Source organism: Lathamus discolor, chromosome 1 (genome assembly GCF_037157495.1).
Source record: "Lathamus discolor isolate bLatDis1 chromosome 1, bLatDis1.hap1, whole genome shotgun sequence".
Taxonomy (NCBI): Eukaryota; Metazoa; Chordata; class Aves; order Psittaciformes; family Psittacidae; genus Lathamus; species Lathamus discolor.
The window spans coordinates 153,022,520-153,045,413 of record NC_088884.1 but is presented as its reverse complement, the minus strand read 5'-3'; the positions used below and the strand labels follow the sequence as shown (position 1 = coordinate 153,045,413).

The following is a 22,894-nucleotide window of genomic DNA, read 5'->3' as shown; positions in this document are numbered from 1 at the left end:
TCGTTGTGCTGGCTCAGCAGTTCATTAGTTGAAATTAGTTCATTCTGTTACAGACTGTAGATATTTTAAGGCCTAGCGTTTATGCTTGCTCAGCAACTGTGTGAGTCCCTGTCTAGCTATAAGTAAGGTTAAAGATAGTTTTGCAGACTTTAGCAAAAATTGTACCACTAAGCAGCCACCCCTCCCCTTCTTTTTTGTTAAAGTGGTCATTGACATGCTGGAGCTTGGTTTTGCTTAGCAGACCTTTCTTGTCCAACAGCAAGTTATGCTGGGTCCTCTTGACCTGTGTTAGATGAAGGCTCCTTTTCCCTCTTTTGCCAAGCTGAATTTCCTCTTACACACATTTGAGTGTAGCTGTGGTTCCAGATCCTATTTGGGTGACTGTTTCTCTTCTGTGCATAATATAACTGCAAGTGCAAAAACTCGAACTGACTGCAAGTTCAGCTCAAAAAGCCCACAGTTTCATTGCTGTGGTGAGCATCTCAATCACTAAGATGCAGATTTGTGTTCTTCATAGTTGGATCATTTCTGGTTCCACAAATACTGCATTTTTTGTTGACACCTGGTGCAGCTGCAGCAGGAAGTATGTCAGTGTCCATGCCCAGATTTTTTTTATCTTGAAGTAAAATGAAATGATACTGCATTTCCCATATGAGTTATCAGCATGTGATTATGTACTAAGGTAAGAGTGTCCCCCAGTTTCTTCAGTGAATATATTGTGGCACCAATTATTAGGACTATAGTCATGTTCAGGCTCTGTATCTTACATCAGCCAGCATGTTTTCTTCGTGATCTTATTTGAGACCTCTAAATCCTAGAAAGGAGTGTATGTTCCTTTGTGTTTATCATTTCAGGGTGCTGATTTTAGGGAGCTTCGTGAGTTGGCAGTTTCCACACTGGATAGGCCAAGAACATTACCCTGCATTCCCAGATTCTCCCTGGGGCCTGGCACCTTTGCTGTTTCCATTACAACACTTAATTTGTAGGTGCTTAGTCCTTTATTAGGTTGCAAAATCAATGAATAGCTTTCTACTTACACTCTCCCTTGTAAGTATAGTTCAAAACAGTCCAAAATAAGCAACATGTGTTCCTTTAATTAGAACTCGCTATGTCTTGAGCCACAATAAAAATGATTCCTTTTGATGTTTGTGCTTCTTATGAGAGTCTTCTCGGTTATTACCTTGTAATTCTCTGTTTCGAATGCTAAATCACCTCTGTGATTTGTTCTTTTTTCCTGAAGTTTTATTCCTGTTTGTTGGTATGAGGGTGGCCATAAATGGAAAACATTCAAGTGCATTTGGCATTTACTGCAACATAGCGTGGGGTTTCATGCTCCTCAAAATGTGGGGTTTAGTATGACTTGCAAACTTCTAGTTTTGACCCCTACAAATTGATGGGCCTGGAGGCTGTCCCCCAGAGGGTGTTGAGATGGATGATGTTGTTGCGACATCTTTGGGAAATAATCTTTGGAAAAGCTTATGGAGATTGGGGAATGTTTCAGAAGACTGGAATAAGACTGACATGACCCCCGTCTACAAGAACAGGTTAAAGGAGGGTTCAGGAAATTACAGACCCATCATGCTTACTTCAGTCACTGGTAAAAGTTATGGAACAAATCCTCCTGGGGGCTGTCACAAGTCAGGTGAAACACATGGCTGGGAAAAGCCAGCATGGATTCACCAGTGGCAAATCATGCTTGTCGAACCTGATTGCCTTCTATGACAATGTAACATGCTTGGTTGATGTGGGCAAGCAGTGGACATTGTCTACCTGGATTTCGCCAAGGCTTTTGATATGGCTTCTCACAGCCTCCTCCTAGAGAAAGTGACACATTATGTGTCTAGACAATTGATCTGTGTTGTGGTGGGGGACTGTCTGACTGTCTGTACCCAGAGGGTTTTGGTAAGTAGTTCCTTTTCAGACTGGGCCCAGAGTGTTTAATATCTTTGTAAGTGATCTGGAAGATGGGATCAAATGTACCCTGATGAAGTTTGCCAGTGATACTGAGCTGAATGGGTAGAAGTAACTCTTGCTGCTGTGGTGAAGAAAGCCATTGGGGTGTTGGGCTACGTCAGCAAGGGCATTACCAGAAGAAAGAGGTTTCATTGTCCCATTCTACTCAGTGCTTGTCAGGGCACACCTGGAGTAATGTGTTCAGTTTTGGTCCTCACACAAAAATTAGTGCTCAGGCTGGAGATGTTCCATGGAAGGGCCACAAAGATGATGAAAGGACTGGGAAGCTGTGCAAGGAAAGGCTGAGAGGGCTTGGTTTGTTCAGCATTGAGAACAGAAGGCTCAGGGAAGACCTTATCACCCTGTTCTAGTTTTTAAAGCGTGGCTTTAAAAGAGGAGACTCCCTTTTTACAAGGAATCACATGCAGAAGATGAGGGATGATGGGTACAAGTTAGTCGTGGGGAGATTTTGGTCGGCCATAAGGAATATTTTTCAAAGCAAGAGCAGACCGCTACTGCAATAATCTCCCCAGTGAAGTGGTGGATTCTCCAGCATGGGACACTTTTAAGATTCAGATGGACAGGATGCTGGGATATCTAGTGTAGGTCATGCTTGCCTAGACAAGTTGGACCGGGTGATCCTTGAGCTCCCTTCCAAACTGTTGCTCTGATTCTACTCTACACTTCTGCATGCAAATTACCTTTTTTCTCACACTGTTGAATGCTTGTGGTTGTTTTCTGTTAGGATTTTTTCTTTCCTAATAGCTTGAATTTATTTGTAGCTTTTGTGTTAGCAAATTAGTATTATTTCAGAGATTGCCGCTCTTGCAGCAGGTGCGGCATTTTTTACCCTACTTCAGATGCTCCGGTAATTTAAATATTTGGATAATCTGGAGGAAAGGCCAGCAGCAAAATCATTGTTTATGTTGATGCAATTTGTTGTCGTGAGAGATTTCCTTTCTCTTGAGGCTGTACCAACAGTATTGCAGTAGATTTTATGTACAAGAAGAAAATTAGCACTGTATCATTTTCTAGAACAGCTTTTTTGTTCTGCAGTAGTTCCTGGATGGCTGTGGTCTGCAGGTGCTCCGGAACTGCTGGATTAAGGTGTCGTCTTAGTTATCATAGACCACAGAAATATGAAACTACTCTGTGGTGTAAGGTAAACCCGGAGAAAAAGCTGTTTGCACTATGCCCATCTGAATTAATTAAACACATTGGTGGAAAGAAGGACTCGGGATGAATGTCCTGTCACATGTAATTTCTCTGCAGACTTACGAGCAGCGTAGTCTTTCGGGCTAAGTTCCCTTCAAAGCTGTCATCTTTATGTGATTGTGCAGAATGCAAAGACAATAATAAATGATCCTGTGTGTTGATTTTGTTTACTAGACTTGCCATGTGCAGGAATTGTTCCCGCATTGTTATTTCCTGAAATATTTTGAGTTCTGAATTAGTGAAGTGTTAGGAAGAGCTCCTAATATGAAAGCAAATACAATCTGCTAATTTGATTTGGTTTTTAATACTTGCTTAAGTCTCAAGAATGTTTTAGAGATGTTACAAATTGTCATGGTTTAAGCTGAACCCAGGACACAAATTCTTAGGCAGCTTCTAATATTATATAACAGGTCATAGGGTTTAAAAGGATTTCCTCTGTTTCCTCTCTTGAGCTTGGGCAGAAAGTTTGTTTCTTTGCACCTGCTTTGCCATCTTTCCTTTTGACTTCCTTTATTTTCCTGTTGAAATTCTTCAAGCTCCATGTCCCTAGGATTTCTGTATCTTATCAGCTTAATCCTTTCATAGTGATGGTATTTGGAAGGTGTTCTAGAAAGTGCTTTCCTTTTCCAGTGTTTTGACCACACAAGTGCCTCAACAGGATACTCCTTAAATGTGTGGTTTTGTCCATTGCTATGCAGGGGGGATGTATGTGACCCTTAGAATTTGTTTGACTATTGTTCTCATGGGATTCCCTCCCTCTCTTCCTAATTCCTTTCTTGCACAAATATGCACACAAGCATGTTTTCAAAGTCTCAGTGAGTTCTATCATGGCCTGTATCCCTGCTCTGAATTGTGTTTTGTTTTCAGGCCACTTTTTAATCTGTTTTTTCTAGCCTCATTTCTTTGGATTTTCCGGCATCTCCAGGAGACATTTTTGTATTTCACACCATGTGCTTATTTGCAGATTCTCTGTTAGTCTCTTTTCAGGCATTCTTGTTGCAGCAGGCTTCATGTCCCACTCCAGAGCCTGACATCTACAAAGGTGTTTGGAATGTGGGTCGTCTTGTCTTAGGTATGAAGTTAGTTTTGTCATTGCTACCTTGCCTGGCTGTGGAGTGATAGGTCTTGTCTGGAAACCATTTCTGACAGCGTGCTGGGCGAAGTGCCATGAGGCAACGCAGCTCAGCTCCTGAGGCTTCACTGTTATGACAGTGCCCATCAGCAGCCTCTAGCACTGTGTGCTCTGGTGCCTGTGATCTGTTCATCGTGAACAGCCACTAAAAGATCTTCCCTTCATGATTTCCAGCCCTTTCCAGAAGGTTTTTAGCTCTCCTTTTTAGGACCTGTTGCTGCTTTGCAGGTTCATAGTTTTTCAGTAGTGTGGATGGATTTCCTATGTTTTGTGTTCATAAAAGGATGCAGTAACAACGTTAGTGTGAATAAACTGCATGCATCACAATTTTATAGGCTTGTCTGTAGAGACATACACTTAAAAAGTTTTTTCCCCCTACACAATTGTAGAACATGTGGTGAGTTCCTCTCCCTAATTGCTCTCTGTAATTCAGAGAGAGGTTGCTACCATAACGATCACTTTAGAGAGAAAGTGTCCTACAAGCACCAGACAGTGGGAACAAGGTTCGTGCTGCCTTGTATACTAGGTGTGATGCAGCAGGCAAGTGATGCTGGGATACTTACGGTTAATCCACATCAGTGTAAAGAGTTAACTCACATCTGTATAAAGTATTTATAAAATGAAACTAAATTTGCAAAATTAGCAGTATGATTTCTCCAGCATGTAATGCCATGATACCCAACATAAACATCTTGTTTGAAATATATTTGCATTTATATTTCAATATGAGAAACGTGGGAGCAGAGTAACCTCAGCTAAAAATAAAGGCTAAGTTGGAAGTTGTCCCCAACCCTGCCTTCTTCCTCAAGCTCCATTTTTTTTGTAGGCTAAAAGTAAATCATTTCTTCTGGGGAGGTGTTTTTTTTAAGTTTAACAGAGCAAAATGTAGTGTATTGAAGGAACTTCTCTTCTGTAAATAACAGAGGATTTTCAAAAATTATAGCAGCCATTCGTTTGTTTAAAAAATTGTTGGGCTATATCATAATTTTTAATATTAAATATTAAATTTCCTCTACAGTAACTCAAGAGAGTTATTGAAATAGAAATTAAATGCTGTCAGTGTAAAGATTGTAAATAATTTTGAGGTGTCACTGTAAGACAAAATTGCTGACTTTTTACTTGATAGCAATGATTGATATTTTTTATTACTTTTTATATTAACTTTTGGCAGTATCTATTTGTTTTTGTTTAGCTGTCAAAGTATCAAAGATGCAATTGTGTTGTAGTACTGTATTGTACGTTATATTTGGCTATTAGACAAATATAAAGAGGACTATTCAGGAAAGTATGGGAATTTTAATTTTTAAGGCAAACTCTGATAAGAGTAATTTATGATATTGCTATTAGATTACTTCCTTTGCTAGTAGGCATCCTGTAATGAGATGTACTTGAATATCTTCAAAAAGGCACTGGTGGAAAGACGTTTATACCGTTGCTGCTTTAATCATATATGGGGCCACTTCTTTCTAAAGATATACAGCTCCTGCTGAGGTCTCTGCCACCAGGGCTGGGCTGTATCCAAGATCTAACTCGTTTAAAGGTGGCTTGGGTATTCCTGCTTCAATTTGCAATGTAGACCTAGTCTCAAATCTAAGGGAGGGTATGATCCGGGGTGAATGTTCATTCTGGATAGAATTATTAGGGGAGGACTAGAGAGCAGAGAAACCACTATTTTAAAGTAGCTTTCTCAAAGAGTGAGAAGCAAAACTACTCAAAACCAAGGGAGTGGATTTGTTGTCTTTTTCCTGGCTGAGTTCTGAGTCCCTTCTCTCCCATGCTGAGTGTGGTTGGATGAAGGCTAAGGGAGTAGCTTATCACATTATAATTCCTGGCTGCTTTATGTTTTTAAATGAAAGGCAGCCAATGAGCCCCAGTATTTCTGAACAGGAAAGACTGTACTATGTAATCTTACTGTCCTGGACATTATGAATGAATAAATAAACAGTAAAGCTAATTTGCTGATGGCCTAACGGGAGAAGTCAGTACCTACGTGTTTTACATCTCTGTCCATAAACTAGATATCCATAAAGGGAGAGAATATCTGGCTCATAAATATTCTCTTTTGGTGAGCAAATACAATTGCAATGAAATATAACCTTAAAAGGGTTAGCTAAATATTCCGTTGTATTTGTCCTGTAGCCGGATAATTCCCTGTGTTATCTTACTCTATTTCAAGATGAGAAGAGAAAGTTTGCACTAGTTCAATTGGCAGATGTTAGGATATGGTTAGAAGCAAATTCTGTTAAAGCACTTAAAAACCTCCACTGACTTTGCAAACATTAAATTAAGGTAATGTTTCAAGATAGTCTGCTTTTGTACCAATTTGTGTAACTTCCAAGGACTGTTTCTCTTTGTTTTACCATCACAGTGTTTTAAATCTCTTGTTCTTCAAAAACAATTCAAGTTCTGTGCTAATTCCAAATTCAGTTCCATTTCATTTAAAGCCATTGTGTTTCACTAAATAAAGTACAGAATAATTTGTATATGAAAAGTTTTGTTAGACAAAAATGGAAGTGTTCAACCACTCTTTCTTTTAATTGCGGTTCAAACTTAATTGTTCTCATTCAGATAAAGTGATGAACTTGAGGGTAGTAAAATGGAGACTGGGAGTACCTGACAATGCTCTATTTCAGATACTGAGTGTAAATTATTAAAGGCTGTGCTCCAAGTGTCTTACAGAGCTAAATAGAAGCTCTTAGGGAGAATGTGTTCAAGAGAACGAAAAGATTCTGCAGGAGCAAAGCAGGACGGCTGTGTGTTCAACAGGTGTTTGTAAACAGGGCCACGCAAGAACCCTCAGGACCAGTTGCCTTCCCAGCACCTAATTCCTTCTGCTCTCATGCTGCGGAGCTTCCTGGTGGAAATGCAGTGAACAAACATGATCAACAGTCATTCAGCCAAGATTTGTTCTTATGGTCTTCAGTTCCTTACCACTGTTAGGCTACACTGTTACCAGATCTTACATTCTGAATTCCAACTGTATCTTTGCTAGTTTTGATTCCTTCCCCAGGGTAGGGGGAAGAGGCTGCCTCTTGCCTCAGTTTCTGGCTCCTTCCTTTTTTTTTTCTCTACGTTCCCTCTTTCCCAGTCCTTCTCCCCAAAACTCTGATAAGGTGGAATACAAGTTTCTTCCTCTCCTCAAATTATTTTGTCTCCCTATCCTATCAGTTTTTTCTCCTCTTGGCACAGGTTCAGATTTTGTTGTCTTCTTGTTAATTCTTCTATTTTCTTACTGACTCCCGCAGTATTTCTGGCATCTGTGTCATGCCTGCCCTTGTCTTTTACTTTCCTCCTTGTCATTTCCTTTCCTCCTTACCTCTCACTCTCCACTGACATTTTCACTGAACATCTTACTCTTTAGAATGCATCTTAATGTGCTGAGTCTTTTTCCATCTATGAGGAGGAGGAAAAAAAAAAGAAAAAGCTCTTGACCTGCCAGTCCGGCTTCCTCCTTTTACCTCTAAGCTCTCTCTATTCTTGTTATGTAGTTACTATTCAACCTCTTGAATACAATTTTTGTCTGTAGCTGCTCTCCACAAAATCTCTAATGACCTTCTTTTGAAGAATGCTCAAAACCAGGACCCCATCCTCATTACTGACTCACTGTTTACTTAAATGTCTCTGATGATGTGTATGTAGCTCTTCTGTTTTATAGTTTGCTTGTAAATTCTTTAGGATAGGGCGCTCTTATTTCTGTGTTTGCACAGTATTCCACTCAATTAGAGGTTTGTTTTATGAGTAGGACTGTGAGCTACTGTGGAAGCACGAATACCTAATAGTGTTTTTGATCAAAGGTTCCTTTCCCCCCCATCCTCTCCCTGGGTATTTGACCAGATCAAGTGATGTAGGTTATTGGTGGGATTGATAATAAGTACCATTTAAAATGGCACAGCTAAAGTTGTCCACAGCCGTTGTCTCACAAGTTTGCATTGTGCTACAAAAGTAAAGCAGAATTTTGCTAATGTTTCTCATGTGAACTGACCTACTTCAGGCAGTGGAGCAGTAATATTTGCCTCACAGTAAGAATTTGGCTCATAATCTTGGGGAAGCATTTGCATACACATAGGGAATGTTGCCTAGTGTTTTTGTTAAAGGCTTCATCCTCATTATATTCCTCCTTTTGAGAATTTCTTTTAACTTAAAAGCGGAAAGAACAAGGCAAGCATGGTCTGACCCACATGTGATACCTAAGGAAGTTGTCTATGAACAACATGGGACCTTGAAATCCACAGCGGGGTACCGAGGGAGCTGGTAGGAATCCTCACCAAATCACTTTCAATCATTTATCAGCAGTCCTGGCTGACCAGGGAGATCGCGGTTGACTGGAGGTTAGCAAATGTGATGCCCATGTATGAGAAGGGCCAGAAGGAGGATCCAGAGAACTACAGGCCCGTCAGCCTGACACTGATGCTGGGTAACATTATGGAGCAGATCGTCTGGAGTGCCATCAAGCAACATGTACAGGGCAACCAGGTGATCAGGCCTAGTCAGTGTCAGTTTATGAAAGGCAGGTCCTGCTTGACTGACCTGATCTCCTATGACAAGGTGACCTGCTCTGTGGATGAGGGAAAGGCTGTGGATGTTGTCTACCTAAACTTTAGTAAAGCCTCTGACATCATTTCCCATACTGTTCTCCTGGAGAAACTGGCTGCTCATAGCTTGGATGGGTGTACTGTTTGCTGGGTAAAAACCTGGCTGGATGGGCGAGCCCAAAGAGTTGTGGTGAATGGAGTTAAATCCAGTTGGTGGCTGATCACAAGTGGTGTTCCCCAGGGCTTGGTATTGGGGCCAGTTCTGTTTAAGATCTTTACCAATGATCTGGAAAAGGGGATCGAATACACCCTCAGTGAGTTTGCAGATGATGCCAAGTTGGGCGGGAGCATTGATCTTCTTAAGGGCAGGAAGGGTCTGCAGAGGGAATCTAAACAGGCTGGCTCAATGGGATGAGGCCAACGGTATGAGGTTCAACAAGATGAAGTTCCAGGTCTTGCACTTGGGCCACAACAACCCCGTACAATGCTCCAGGCTTGGGGCAGAGTTTCTGGAATGCTGCTCAGTGGAAAAGGGCCTGGGGGTGCTGATTGGCAGAACTGAACATGAGCAGCTTTGGCCCAGGCAGCCAAGAAGACCAAGAGCATCCTGGCCTGTATCAGCAATAGCATGGCTAGCAGGGCCAGGGCAGTGACCATCTCCCTGTACTGGGCACTGGTGAGGCCGCACCTCAAATCCTGTGTTCAGACAGACACTGAGGTGCTGCAGTGGGTCCAGAGCGGGGCAAAGAAGCTGGTGAAGGGTCTGGAGGATAAGCCTTATGTGGAACAGCTGAGGGAACCGGGTTTGTTAAGCCTGTAGAAAAGGAGGCTCAGGGGAGACCCTACTGCTCTCTACAACTGCCTGAAAGGAGGTTGTAGTGAGGTGGGGGTCTGTCTCTTCTGCCAAGTAATGAGCAATAGCACAAGAGGGAATGGCCTCAAGTTGCACCAGGGGAGATTTAGACTGGATGTTAGGAAAGCATGGGCAAAGGCAGCAAATGACTGAAGAGGATAGAGCAGGCGCTGTAGGGCTGCCAGTGCTACCGCAGTGTTAACTGATGCTCTCAATGCAGAAGTAACATTTCTAGCCTTGTCACCTAGAAAAATCACATGTAAATAAAATGTATTCTATTCAGGTGCAAGTACTGAATAATTTCTTTTACTTTCCCACCTTTTCAGATGTGAAGATTTTATGATATTTACTTGTCAGGTTGAAGATGGTTCTGATTTATTTTGTTTTGTCCATGAGAGAGGCAAGAAGGTCATTCCACTGCTATTCTTCTTTCTCTTCCAAATTAGATGTTTATCCCTGGGCAGGTTTTTACATTGAAAAAAGTATAGAGCTAAGTCACATGCCCATTTTCTAGTAGCAGCAACGTATTTGAATTTACCTTCGAGAGCCATATGTCATAGCTTCATTATAAAGAAAGAAAAGACAAAAAACCTCATGCAGGATTACACAAAATGCTGTAGTAATGCTGACAGCTGAATTGTATTTTTGTGTTCTGTTCCAGGGCCTAAGCCACAGGACTGTACTCTCTCCTCTAAATTGGGTTGGTGATGGGTGTACTCCCTTTTCATGCTGTAGTGGAGGTTTCAGTCCACAGTCATTTGTTTTCTATTCAAATTTCTAAACTTCTGTGGTGCTTACACCTTTTCAGAGTATGTGCCTTCTGCATCAAACGGGTCATGGTGTCATGAACGGATACTGAAAGCTTAAAGGAACTGCTTCTCTGTTCAGTTGAAAGAATTTTGCTGTAATATAACCTGTAATAGCCATTAACCTCTTGGACGAAAGAACTAGCTTTATTTTATAATGCAAGTGAGCAATTTTCTTCTTTTACTCGTTTTCCTATTTCTGAGTAGACAGATTTCAACGCTACTTTTCCAAGGTGAGGGGACAATGCAGTGAATGAATGTAGCAGGTCTAAAAAAGCCCATGACCTGCAAACATTCCCTTTGTCCAGCTTTCCTCTCCTGTATGGGGAAGCCACAGAGATTATTTTCCTGGCTGTTATCTTCTTTATACTTTGTAATTTGTCTTTTATTTACAAAAGTGGAAAAGAAGGAAAGGTAAATAACGTTTATTTTATCTCACTTTTCTGAGTGGTTGCCCTCCCTCTAATGATCCCATTTGCATAGGCAGATATTTGGCAATTTCAGTTATATTTACACAGGCTGACATTGACCGACTGTTGCTTTTGCTGCATATGACAGTATCGACTAGCACGGAATTGTGGCTGCACGTTAGTGTGCAGTCCATGTCAATGCAAACCCGTTTAAAGCAGCTTGAAGTTTTTTCTCCCTCATCCCCTCCCTTAATTTTTTCATTGCCCATCTTCCCGGCAGAAGAGCTAAAATAATTACCTGCAGTCTCATTTTTCACTTTCCTACATGCAGATCTTGTGCGGTTGGGCAGTGAGCGGCTGACGGGGAGGGGCCTGCTCTGATGCAGCACAGGCAGATGACAGCGGTAGCAGCAACAGCAATCAGAGCCCTTCTCCGGGCGGGTTTTGCTGCAGTACGCTGATTGCCACTTTACAGCATCCAGCAAGATCCCCAGCAGCAGGCACTTGGAGGAGACTCTGCGTGGGCACTTGTTTAAGGAGTACCTGACTAAACAATTGGGTTATTCTTTAACTGTCGGAGAAGTGCCTGTATTCCCTTCACGCAAGCTCCCTACTGGCTTTCTGCATTCATAATTTATCGGAGCTGTTTCTCCCTCCGATTTTTTCCCATTACTTTTTTCTTTTCCTCCCCCCATCCATTTTTTTTTTCTTTTCCGATCGTTATTCACCCTCCCAAATCTGTGCTGCATCACTAGCGCTCATTATGCTGTGCTCAGTAGCCCAGTGTGTTCTCCGCCTCTGCTAGGCAGTGGCAGCATGGATGGTGCTCTTGTGACGACCTCTGCTGATGCTATCAGTCCACTGCGGATAGGCATGCTGAGTAATCCTGCTGTAAATGGGCGAGGACACGGACACACGAAAAATTAACCACAGCTTTCTTCGAGACCACAACTATGTGACTGAAGGTAACATAAATACTGTCATTATTCTCTTCTTGCATTGCATTTTCTATGCCAGGAATGCACTGTCATGTTTGGAGATGTAGGCTGTTCCTTTTTTGATTCCTTTTTCTTTAAACAGGGAGACTTTCAAGCCGTTTTCCTATGTGATGTAGCAACAGAATCTGTTTGAATTTGCTAAATCCCAAAGGCATTCTGCCATGCTATGGCAGTATATGAAACTATATGGGCTGAAGGTGGTCTTGCATTGTGCTGAGTTTCTGCTAGTGAGGTGTGCAGCACCTGACATTGAATGCACAGTTTAGCTGCAGTGTAGAAGATTGGAAGCAGTTTATTACTTAAAGAAAAGATGAAAGATTTGAGAGCACTAAAGTAAGAGAAATAATCTGTGAAGTTAACTGTTTGCTGGTGTAATAAAGGTTATGCATCTCATTTTGGTAATTATAGCCTGAGCGTTACAGACATTACTGAGTTGATTGTTCCCTAGAGAACAGTATACATTTAGAAGGGATATGTAAGCATAATCTTTGAAATCTTGCTGCCTTCTTTCCATCCTCTGCATATGTGTAAGGTACATGAGAAAAGAAAAGGTACCTTCATTTTAAATCATTCGATGGCTGGTAGCTTATTACATAAAAAGGAATTTTCCTGCAGGTGACACACATTACATGCTGAGAGAATTTACCTTGAGACCAGTGAAATGGTTGGGTCAGGTACTGATCCGCATTTCTTTGCCAGAAAGTTGGTTTAAGACTAGGCCATTTTAAGATTGATTGATTGAGCAGGAGTAATGTATTTGTAGATGCTTGACTTTGAATATATGTTTGTGTGTGCCGAGTTTTAACAGCACTTTCCAGCAGCAGAAGTGGTACTTTGGTGTAGGCTTATATAATATGAACACACTTAACATCAGGGTCAACCAATACTACTTGAGACTCCAGATTCTGTCGTCATTTGATCAATGCTCAGTCACTTAATACTCCCATTGCTGCATCCTGAAATGCCATCAACTGATGCTCTCTTGGCTATTGATGATTGGCATTTTTTTAGGATGTAGGAAAGGGCAGGATGATTTTGCCATCCTGGGAACACAAAGCAGATTCTTCAGAAGAAGAATGCCAAATGCTGTGTATTGTCACTCTCACCAGTGGCTGGTATAATTGTTTGCTGATCTTGCCTCCAGGACATTCTTTGCATTCTGGTTCATGTTTTGGTGCATTCTTCAACTTGCTTTGATTTTTTGCTTAATGCCTGAATGATGGTTTATGTTTTGAGGTGTCATAACGTTTGAAGAAACTTTGTCTTAAAAATGTAGAAATTTATGCTTTAGATTCTGCAAAGAGCACAGTATAATTACTGCAGTGTACTTGCTACATGTTGAGATACAGATGCATATTTAATGGACATGTGCAGCTATGTTAAAATTTGGACTTTCAAGTCTGTCAGTTTTGTAACAGGAGGAAAATAATCCCTTGTGGATTCTGCAAATCAGTATTCTCTTCTTCCATGTATTAGGGGTGTTTGCAAAATTAGGTGGAGGTTTTTAGTATTTTTGGGAATGCTGCTGACACAAGTGTTAGGTTTTTCTCAAGTTTTATCTTGTTATTTGGATCAGCAGGACTGGATGTTCTTCTGTGGTTGCACATGGACAGCTTGTCTGAAACGGGTCAAAATACTTAAGTATCAATGTCAGCCTGTTTTGTATTTTCACTGTTATCAGAAGTCATCTTGAAATAAGTTGGCGTCTGATGTTGAGGTAGATGAAGTATGGGGAAACCTTCAGTAGCAAAGTGTTAGCTCTTCAGCTCCAACTAGTGTAATGTTTCTTGGGAATGCTTAGTTGGTCAGCTGTAATGGAACTTCACATCTGTTATATCTGACATTGCCACACCTTTGAAAAGATCATGCAAATCAAGTGGGAATGGATTGATCTGTGGAATTTTTCCAGGGACACCTTCAGCTCAAAGAGCACCACCAGAATTTTTTATTTCTCATTGGCATTCTTGGTTTAAAATGCAAAATGAATACATAAGTTAAACCAGTGCTTAAAATGTGCTTTGTATGTTCTGGTTTGTTCTTCTTTGTTTTCTAATTTTGTTTAAAGATTGGCTCCAAGAAACAATCTTTAACACTCCTCATCTGTCAAGGCCTGAAGTCCTTTCACAGTCCTTGCATTTGGTCCTGTGGTATGTTAGTGCAGTGTGTACAGTAGTAACATACATACAGAAATGCAGTTGCAGGTAGTAGTGCATTGCTTTATTACATTGGAAAATAATTTCATTTGGGCCAAACCCAAAGACTTTCTTTTGGGCTCTTTGGCTTTTATAATCTGCTATTTAAAACAAAGAAATACTTTATATTGTATCCAGTATATTAGAGAAGTTACTGGTTTTTTGTTGTCTGTGAGTAACTGTGATTTTATCTTGTGTTTAAAAATCTTGGTCAGGGGTGTCCTCTCTCCTCGATGCTCTATGCAGTAGACTAAATTCATTTACAAAAGGAGGTATTTCTGACCTTTATATGCACTTTCTTCCTCTGTATTCCCTGAGGAAAGTAAAGCCAGCAATAATCAAGAAGATGAGGGTTAACTAGAGCACTGCTTCAGTTCTCTTCCTCTTTTACTTCTTTAGTGATTTAAAACCAATAAACAACCAGGTGACATATGAATTCACAGGAAAACTGTGAGCCAAATTGGATTTGCTCTGCTCTCTCTAGTGGACTGTGTTCCTAATGGAACTGCTTGCTCGAGCAAAGTCAAATTTCATCTCTTCGATAGGTCATTATTTTGTAACACTGGGGTTATCTGTATCAAACATGGCTTTAGCTTGACTATGAAAAGTCGGATTGTTTTTTAAATCTTAAAAGTTCCTTTATTTGATGGTTGATGTTTTACTGTTTGTTATACTGTTTCTGGTAATAGGCATTGCAGACACACATGGCAACAGTGACTACCTGGACTTGTTGCTCCTGTTGTGTATGTGTATCTGCAGTAAAACCAATGAACTTGAAACGCGCAAGACTTGCATAATTTTGTCACCGTCTTTAACTTATAATACAGTTGCACAATGGAAAAGACAATTTAATTCAAGCAGCAGTATATAGTAAGTTCTTTAATGATCACTTTCAGAAGTGTTTTTTGAAGGAAACCTCTTTAATCGGAGTTGTTTGTTCAGGGAAAGCAGAGAAGGCCTGATGAGACTTGTAAAGAAAGAATGGAGAAAAACCTGAGGCCAGAAAAACGTGACCTGTGAAGAAAGGTTGAATTTTTTTATGTGAAGGTGATGGAAGACTGGGATATATTGCCTAGGGAGTTTGTGTAGTTCCTACCACTGAGGTTTTTAAAAGCAGGTGACAGAGATGTCTGTAAGAAATGACATGAGGATAGCTGAGCCTCCCGTGGGGCAGAGGGATGGGCGAGATGACCTCTGAGATGTGTTCAGGCTTGTGATTCATTGCTGAGCTGCGTTTTATCTTTATTGCCTTTTCCACCTGGCTCCGGGAACCAGCTGCCCAGGAGGTGCTGGGTCAGTAAAACGTATTATTTCCACAACACCTTTAGAAGAACTAAGAAGAGAGGAGAAGCAGTGTGTAACATGGGAAACAAGATGGGCTGGATGGAGAAACAGGAGCCTTCATTACTTACAAGTGAAGTGTGTTAGGGGAGGTGGTATGATTGCTGTGAGTTGGGGAAGGGATAAAGGAGGGAAAAGGCTTGTGTGCTTTTGGGGACAGAGAATGTCCTTCAGTCTGAGAATTCTCTTGACATTATTAGTGGTTAAACTGACAGGACCACTGATGCGCTTTGCTGTCTTGGGACTTAGGGATCAGCCGCGCAGGGTCTAATACAGAACAGTGAGTTGTGTGGTCTGATTGCTGTATTGCTGGAAGGGGCAAAAAGCTATAGGAAACAGTGCTGCTCCTTTGATCAATTGCACTGTAATTTGTTATTCTGTAATTTGTACATGTAATGATTGACAGAGAAATAATGAATAAAATTCACTGTTCTTGCCAAAATGCATTAAGGGATGTGATTCACCTCTGTGATCCCATATTTATCAGAAAAATGCTTTTCTGGTGGCAAAGGCATTCAGAAGATTGTATGCAAACAGGCCTACTGTATTGATTCATCCCTGCCTTTTTATGAAGTATCGCTATCTTGGGAAAAAATAGGAAGTTGCTTATGCTTTCAGTTTCTAGAGAGAGGTAGGTTCATTCCTTTGGTCTAGGCCTGCAAATTCAAGTGAAACCAGTGAAGTTGCTCAGGTGCAGTGGGACAGAAGCTGACCTTCACTATCTAGTCATTAATATGGCCAAATGGTGCAGATTGGTTCCATATGGCTTAATTTCTATTAAAAAGTTAATCATGTTAATGGTGTATTAACCTCCTCAAATGTGATATTTGGAGAATGAGAATTACCAGTGTAGTGTAAAACATATTGAATCATAACCATGTGAAACATTTATTAGAGAGGATGAAAAGAGACTTTTTTTTTTTTTTCCTTTACAGAAAAATCCTCTGCAGATAATGAGAAAAGATTTGGGGGGCTTTTCCCCCTTAACTAAAGAAATTAGTAACTCTGTTCTGTATTAATCAAAGTTAAAGGAAATCATCCGATGTTTTCATCTGGCGAGAAGTAATCTGCTTATGAGCTGTTCTTTCATAAACATCTCAAATGTAATTTGAAGAAGAGCTGACTACCTGAGAACATTGAGTGAATATAGTGAACAGGTACTGCTCTGCTGGCTCAGGCTCACCGTCAGTCCAGCCTGTTCACTTATTTCTGAGGAGCGTATTAAGTAGAGTGCAAGAAGTAACTCTTCCTCTCTTAACCTCCAGCAATTTATGTTGTGAATACTGATGACTTTTGTCTTTTTACAAAACTCACTCAGAAACAGTTTTGGAATGACCATAGAAATTATTGCTCATTGTTATTCTGTGCACGTGTGTTACTTAGCTTTTTTTCTTCGAGTATGAACAGAGGTAAACCTTGTTAAAGCATAACTTTGCCCCTTGTTAAACAGGATATAGTTATGTTCTTTTGTGCATGGATTTGGTTTTCCTTTCATTCACAATGCTATTCAGATAAATGTTGTGGGTAGCCTTGAAGATTTGGATTAATAAGGTTTATTCCCTCCAGCTGACAGTGCTGGCTTTGTAATCTTTATTCATGCAGCTTAGCTGGTAGAAGCCACAGAAGCAGGGTGAGAGCAGAGCTGTTGTGCTGGCTCACACTGAGGCCTGAAGTGTTTGCTCACCCACTCAAACCTGCTGCTGGATGGGTGGTTCAGCATGTAGGAAAATGAGACACTGGTACTACCCGAAGCTTGGGTCTGCATGGCATAGACATTTAAGGCAATGTCCAGTGTGGGCAACATGGGGCAGTAATTCACTCAGGCAAGCCTGGAAAAAGCAATATAGGTTTAGCCAGACTGAATTACTCTGTCAGCAACACTTGTCACTATGCAGTATCAGCTACATATTCAAAGTACTCCATAGATTCAATTTCCATACTACCTGTGTTAGGCACTCATAATATCATCATCTCTATTTTACTTGCCAAAAGTGCCTTATGAAGAAATCATAATCGGGAGTAGGATTAGGACAGTTGACCCTAGACTGCGATTCTGGAGTTAATTTGCAGCATTCCTGGAGGGCAGGGGCATGTTAGTGGTAATGTGTTACAGCCTCCTCAAAATACCTGCCTCTTCAAGGAAGGGTTTAGTTCATGGGCTGGCTGTTAGAACCTCTTAAGAGAGCACTTCAGGCTGCTCTGAACTGCAGGACATGCTTAAAAGGCATGGAGTTAACTTGGTTTGGATCTCCATTTAATGTCATGCATCCACTCAACAATTATTCACCAGTGACACATGTACCCTATGGAATGTTACCCAGAGTGAGTAAACTGAGTGGCAATGTTCCCCGTTTGCAAAGGCATGAATCTCCAGTGCTGGTTTTGGTGGGTTGCCCTCAGGGACCAATTGTAATTTTGTCTCTCTTTGCATAGATCATCAGCAGATGATCTCCCACTCAGTAACTAAATAATAACTAGCTATATATAGTTGCTGTGTAGTGTTATAGGTCCTGGAGAAATGAGTAAGACGTACTAACAAAAGAAAAGAACTGTCTAGAATATTAGCTGCATGATAAACCAGCTGAGCTGCTTCCATGGCAGTGAGTACACAGAGCTGCAAAAGAATGCCATTGTGTCAGTATGGGGCTTTTCTCAGCTGCCAGCAGTGTTGAGTGGCACAAAAAGACCAATTAGTTTCAGCAATTTAGCGTATATTCAGTTTATTCCTAGGTATATTATGATATATAGATAAATATGGACTAGAAACATTATAAATAGAAATGTTTAGAGTATATTTATAACTACTATCCAGAGGAGGGCCACAGAAATGATCAGAGGGATGGAGTGCCTCTCTATGAGGAAAGGCTGAGAGAGATGGGGTTCAGCCTCTCCTGTGAGGAAAGGCTGAGAGAGTTGGGGTTCAGCCTGGAGAAGAGGCTTCAGGGAGACCTTATTGTGGCTTTTCAGTACTTAAAAGGGGCCTATGAAGAAAGATGTTGAGAGACTTCTTAGCAGGGCCTGTTGCGACAGGATGCAGTCAATGGTTTTAAACTAAAAGAGAGGGGAGATTCAGGCTGGACCTGAGGAAGACATTTGTTACAATGAGGGTGGTAAAATGCTGGCACAGGTTGCTCAGAGAGGTGGTAGATACGCTGTCAGTGGAGACATTCAAGGCCAGGTTGGACGTGGTTCTGATTAATTCGATCTAGTGGAAGGTGTCCGCGCTCATTGCAGGGGGGTTGGACTAAATGTCCTTTGAAGATCCCTTCCAACCCCAACTATTCTATCATTCTATATAATAGATTTAGCTACGTATAAAGCTTAAAAAATGGAAGTTCAGGGGTCAGCAGTGCAGCGTACATGGAAGATAAAATGCTGGCACAAAATGGGATCTATGCAAACTCTCTCTCTGTGCCAGATTTCTGTCTAATTGAAGCTGACAATTCAAAAGCATTGAATAATGTAAAGCTAAACACCACCGCGCAGGTAGAGTCAGTGTCCTTGCTCACTGTAGGAGCAGTTTATTTAGTATATGCATCATGGTGAAAAGTAAACTGTACCTTGCAATGTATTTTGTTTTCTATGTAGACCTCAGACATTCCAGCAATATATCATGTATTTAAATGGTGAGTTTAGAGAATAATATATGTGGTTCTTACATCAGTTTAAAATGTGAAGCACAATACAATAACACTGAATATTTTATAATAAAAAACTGAATATCTTTTATTACAGCCATAAAAAAAGGAATCGATCATTGCCGCTTACATTGTTTTACTATATCATTACCAGTTTCAGCATCTTTGAGAATTTCGTTTCCTAGTTTATGTCATCCACTGTAGTAAGGCTTTGCATAGAGGAATATATGCTAAGGGAAGACAAGGTATTTGCTAATATAAATGTAGTTCTTTGGTTGGGGCAAGGATGTTAGAGTAGGTAATTATCTCAGAAAAAGTAGAGGAAGGTATTACAGGTATTTTTGGTTTTTAAACAAGAAAGGGTTTTATATGCACATCTAGGCATGTTCAGGCACTTTCTTGATCAATTATTTCTGTAGTTCTTAGATTAACACTAAGCTTGCCTTTAGTAATGAATGTGGTCTGTGTTACTGGTTCCTTGTGAAAGTCTCACAATTCTTTACCAAGAACAAAAACCTCACCTAGCAAAGCAGCCTTACGGAATGGTAAGAGAGCTCCTTTTCTCAGGAATGTTTCCTTGCTGAAAAACTACTGTGCCTGTTATTTTCATTGCTTACATGCAAATGACAGCAGTCTGTGTTTTGCCAATGCAAATATTGGTAATAAGAATGTACATTAAGAGAATCAATTTCTAATAAAATCTTTCAGCAAAATGTGTCATGCAGTTCAGTGACTTTTGTGAATTATTAATATGACAGGGGTCTGTGATCTGTGCTGTTAAATGCAATGTATTTAACTGGGATCTGTATTGTTAAATATAGCAGTGCTTTTTCTTTTGTATTTACCGATTCATCTGTTTAAAAAAAGAGAAAAATATGGAAACATCTGTGTGTAATATAATGGTATTTGTGTGTGTTTTACTTAGGAGCAGAGTACATAAGAAAGTAAAGGACTGAGAGTTGGTTTATTATCTTCCAGTTGCAGTTCAGCTCAAGTCTGAGTAGAACTTAATTAATTGTCACCTTAATTCTTCCTGTTAGTAGTGCTTTTGTTTGTTTATGTGACCCAGACGTTGCAAGTAGTTGATGACTGTACAATATAGCACTGTTTGCATAAATTCCGAGGTTAATGCTGCCCTGTGATAGCACTGCTTGCAGTAAAGAGAGCCATAACATGCTCTGCTTGTTGGGCCGGTTTCTAGTAAAAATAAAGACTATCAGAGTTCAATGAAAAATAAATGATTGCTTATTTCTTTCTTTCTGTTCTTAATGGATCTGTATTTTTTCTCCTTAATCTAAGACATTAAATGAGTCTTTCAAAGGCAATAAAAATAGTTTTCAAGCAGTGAGCTGGTCAGTAAATTTCAATAATGTATTTCTAAACTTTTACCCAGTCAGGGCAACCTCACGTTCTATTAATATTGACATGTTTCAACTGATGATATAACTTGGCACAAGGTCTTTATCAAATCTTTCCATCATTTTCAGATGTATAGTGTAAATCAGGCTCTGTCTGTCACTATTTCATAATTTCCGATAGTGTCTTTATTTCTACATTATGATAAAAAGAAAAATTCAACTAATAAATTCAGGACTAATAATTAATTAGGAGAATTCAACAAATAGGCCCAGTGAACCGGTAAGCACAGGGCTAAATTGGCTGTGAGGGTAGCACACAAAACTCGCGTTATGCTAGAAGTTAATTTTGACACCCTCCTTGTTTTGATATCTTTTCTTTCTGCATGCAGATCTGTGATATGGGAAAAACCAGTGCAAGATGAAGTCAGATGTGTATGCTGTAGTCTTCTTTTGAATGGGAGATTTAGGTCAAGCACACTCTCTTTAATCAGCAGTGAAGCTCAAAGCAGAATTCACATATGCAGTCTCTTTTGAAATGGGTAGCTGTAAATTATTACACATCTTACAGAAATTCCTGGAATACCTGATGCCAAGAGTCAAGTTATGGTCATAGGGGTGGGGGTACTTCTCATTGCTTAACTGCAATGTGAATGTGATTTTGTGCGTGTTGTGTACAGTTATGCTTCTGTATATGTTACACTCACAGAAGTGTTCTGGATGCCTGCTGGTACGTGTTGTGTGGTGTGTCTGTATTCATTCCAGTTATGCTTGGAATGTGAATCTGGAAGTATGGAATGGCTGTGTAGAAATTTCAGCATTGGGAGATGAGACAGTAAGAGCTTGTCTGTAGGGCAGTGTCTGTCTTTTGGGTCCCATATGATTCGCAGACTATTTTGGTCTATGTATGTCAGTGTTTGCTGATCAGGGAAGTGAGAGTTGGTCTGTGACTGGAATGAAACTTCCCTTACACCGTGGCATGAGAAGCAATGTCCTTGCATTTCTAATTTTCCCATGTGGAGGTGATGAGCTGCATTTTTGATTACTTGGACATGACTTTTGGCTTCCAGGGCCGGGTATGTACTTAACTGCTAGATTCATATTTCTGTGCTTCCACTTGCATTTCAGGAAAATGGGTCATACAGAGTAGAGGCCCTTTGTGGCACTATATAAATGTTATAAGGGTTCTAGATTAGAAACAAGTAAGTTGCATCTGTAGTAGTAACGATACTGAAAATTAACCAATTATGTTAAAACTTGAAGATTTACTAGCTGCGAGAATTTACCTAATGTCCAAGTGAAGAGTTTTAGTTGTTTAAACTTTGAACTGTCCTGCAGAAATCACTGCAGAATGTGACTTATACTAACAGTCAGTCGTTTGTCGCATTGACCTTTCCTAGTTTTTCGGTTAGGTTGAAATACTGAGAATGTTTCTTTTACTTTTTCATACCTTCAAATTAATATCAAGGTATTTTAATTTGTGGTTTGGTTTGAAACCGCTTGTGGATGCTGTTAACAGCAAACAGTCCATTCTCCAGAGGAAGTTGTAGCTTGGGCTGCCCACCCTTACTTCTCTGCTGCTGTGGGTAGCTGTCCCATTGTAGAGGGAGTACGGGCCGAGGGGAGACCAGGGTGAAAGAAGCCCTAATGAGCCCAGCAACCTGAGTCCAGCTTCTGCTTAAAATGTCAGCAAACTTGGCCTGTTTCTAGACTTGTCCCTTGCTAGCAGAGAGGGAAACACCACACCTGCCTGGCCCGGAGAGCACAGCCTGGGTTGAACAGTGCTGACTTCTGTCTGCCATCAGGGGCCTATTGCTGCACCATGCAAACTGTTCAATGTGCACCAGTTAATCTGTGTTGTAGAGACTTACATAGTAGTGATGTTTACTGTAAAGCCTCTTCAAAACCAGCTTTCTATAAGGCTTTTGTAATATTTATGCATGGTAGAAGGCAAGGGAGAAATAGGAGCTATAAGTATGTTGAAAAATGTTTGACAGTTATCCTGGATGTACCTGGGAAATGGTAGTAATAGTACTAATATTAGATCTGAAAGCAGAAAGCTTTGATGCTTCTGTGTTATAAATAATTACTAACAAAGAAGATTGCCAATGTGGAGAACTGTTTGCAGAGGAATTAATTCCTGATTGTTAAGTGTAAGTATATTTAGACAGAAAACGATTTTTGTTCCTGAAAGCCAAGAAGTTGCTGTAAATTGGAGGAATTAGTGATTTTAACTCCTCATAGCAAACATCAGCCCAGTCACTACAGATGAGACCTGATAGATGTATTGAAGTTGGCACAGGATGCTATTCCTTTAATTTATATTTTAATGACTGAGTTCAGTCATTTCAGGTGGCATATTATTGTTAGCAATAGAAATTACAGTTTTCTATAAAAAATACCTAGTTTGGCAGTTTCCTATCCTGAATCACTGGAAATATTTCTAAGCTCTTATTGTTCCTCTTGCTA

At 40.4% G+C, this 22,894-nt stretch overlaps 1 protein-coding gene across 6 annotated transcripts in view; it reads left to right on the top strand.

The window, feature by feature from the left end:
* The window catches only part of PPP2R2C (protein phosphatase 2 regulatory subunit Bgamma), a 210,212-nt gene that overhangs the window by 47,889 nt on the left and 139,429 nt on the right, over positions 1-22,894 (top strand). The window contains exon 1 of one of the 6 annotated variants that reach the window (XM_065659714.1): positions 11,402-11,866. The exons of 4 other annotated variants lie outside the window; for them this stretch is intronic. In XM_065659714.1, the coding sequence (XP_065515786.1) occupies positions 11,797-11,866 (70 nt within the window). In that variant the 5' untranslated portion in view covers positions 11,402-11,796. Of the gene's footprint in view, positions 1-11,401; positions 11,867-22,894 lie in introns of those variants that run through there. One more of the 6 variants, XM_065659671.1, reaches the window with a different exon arrangement.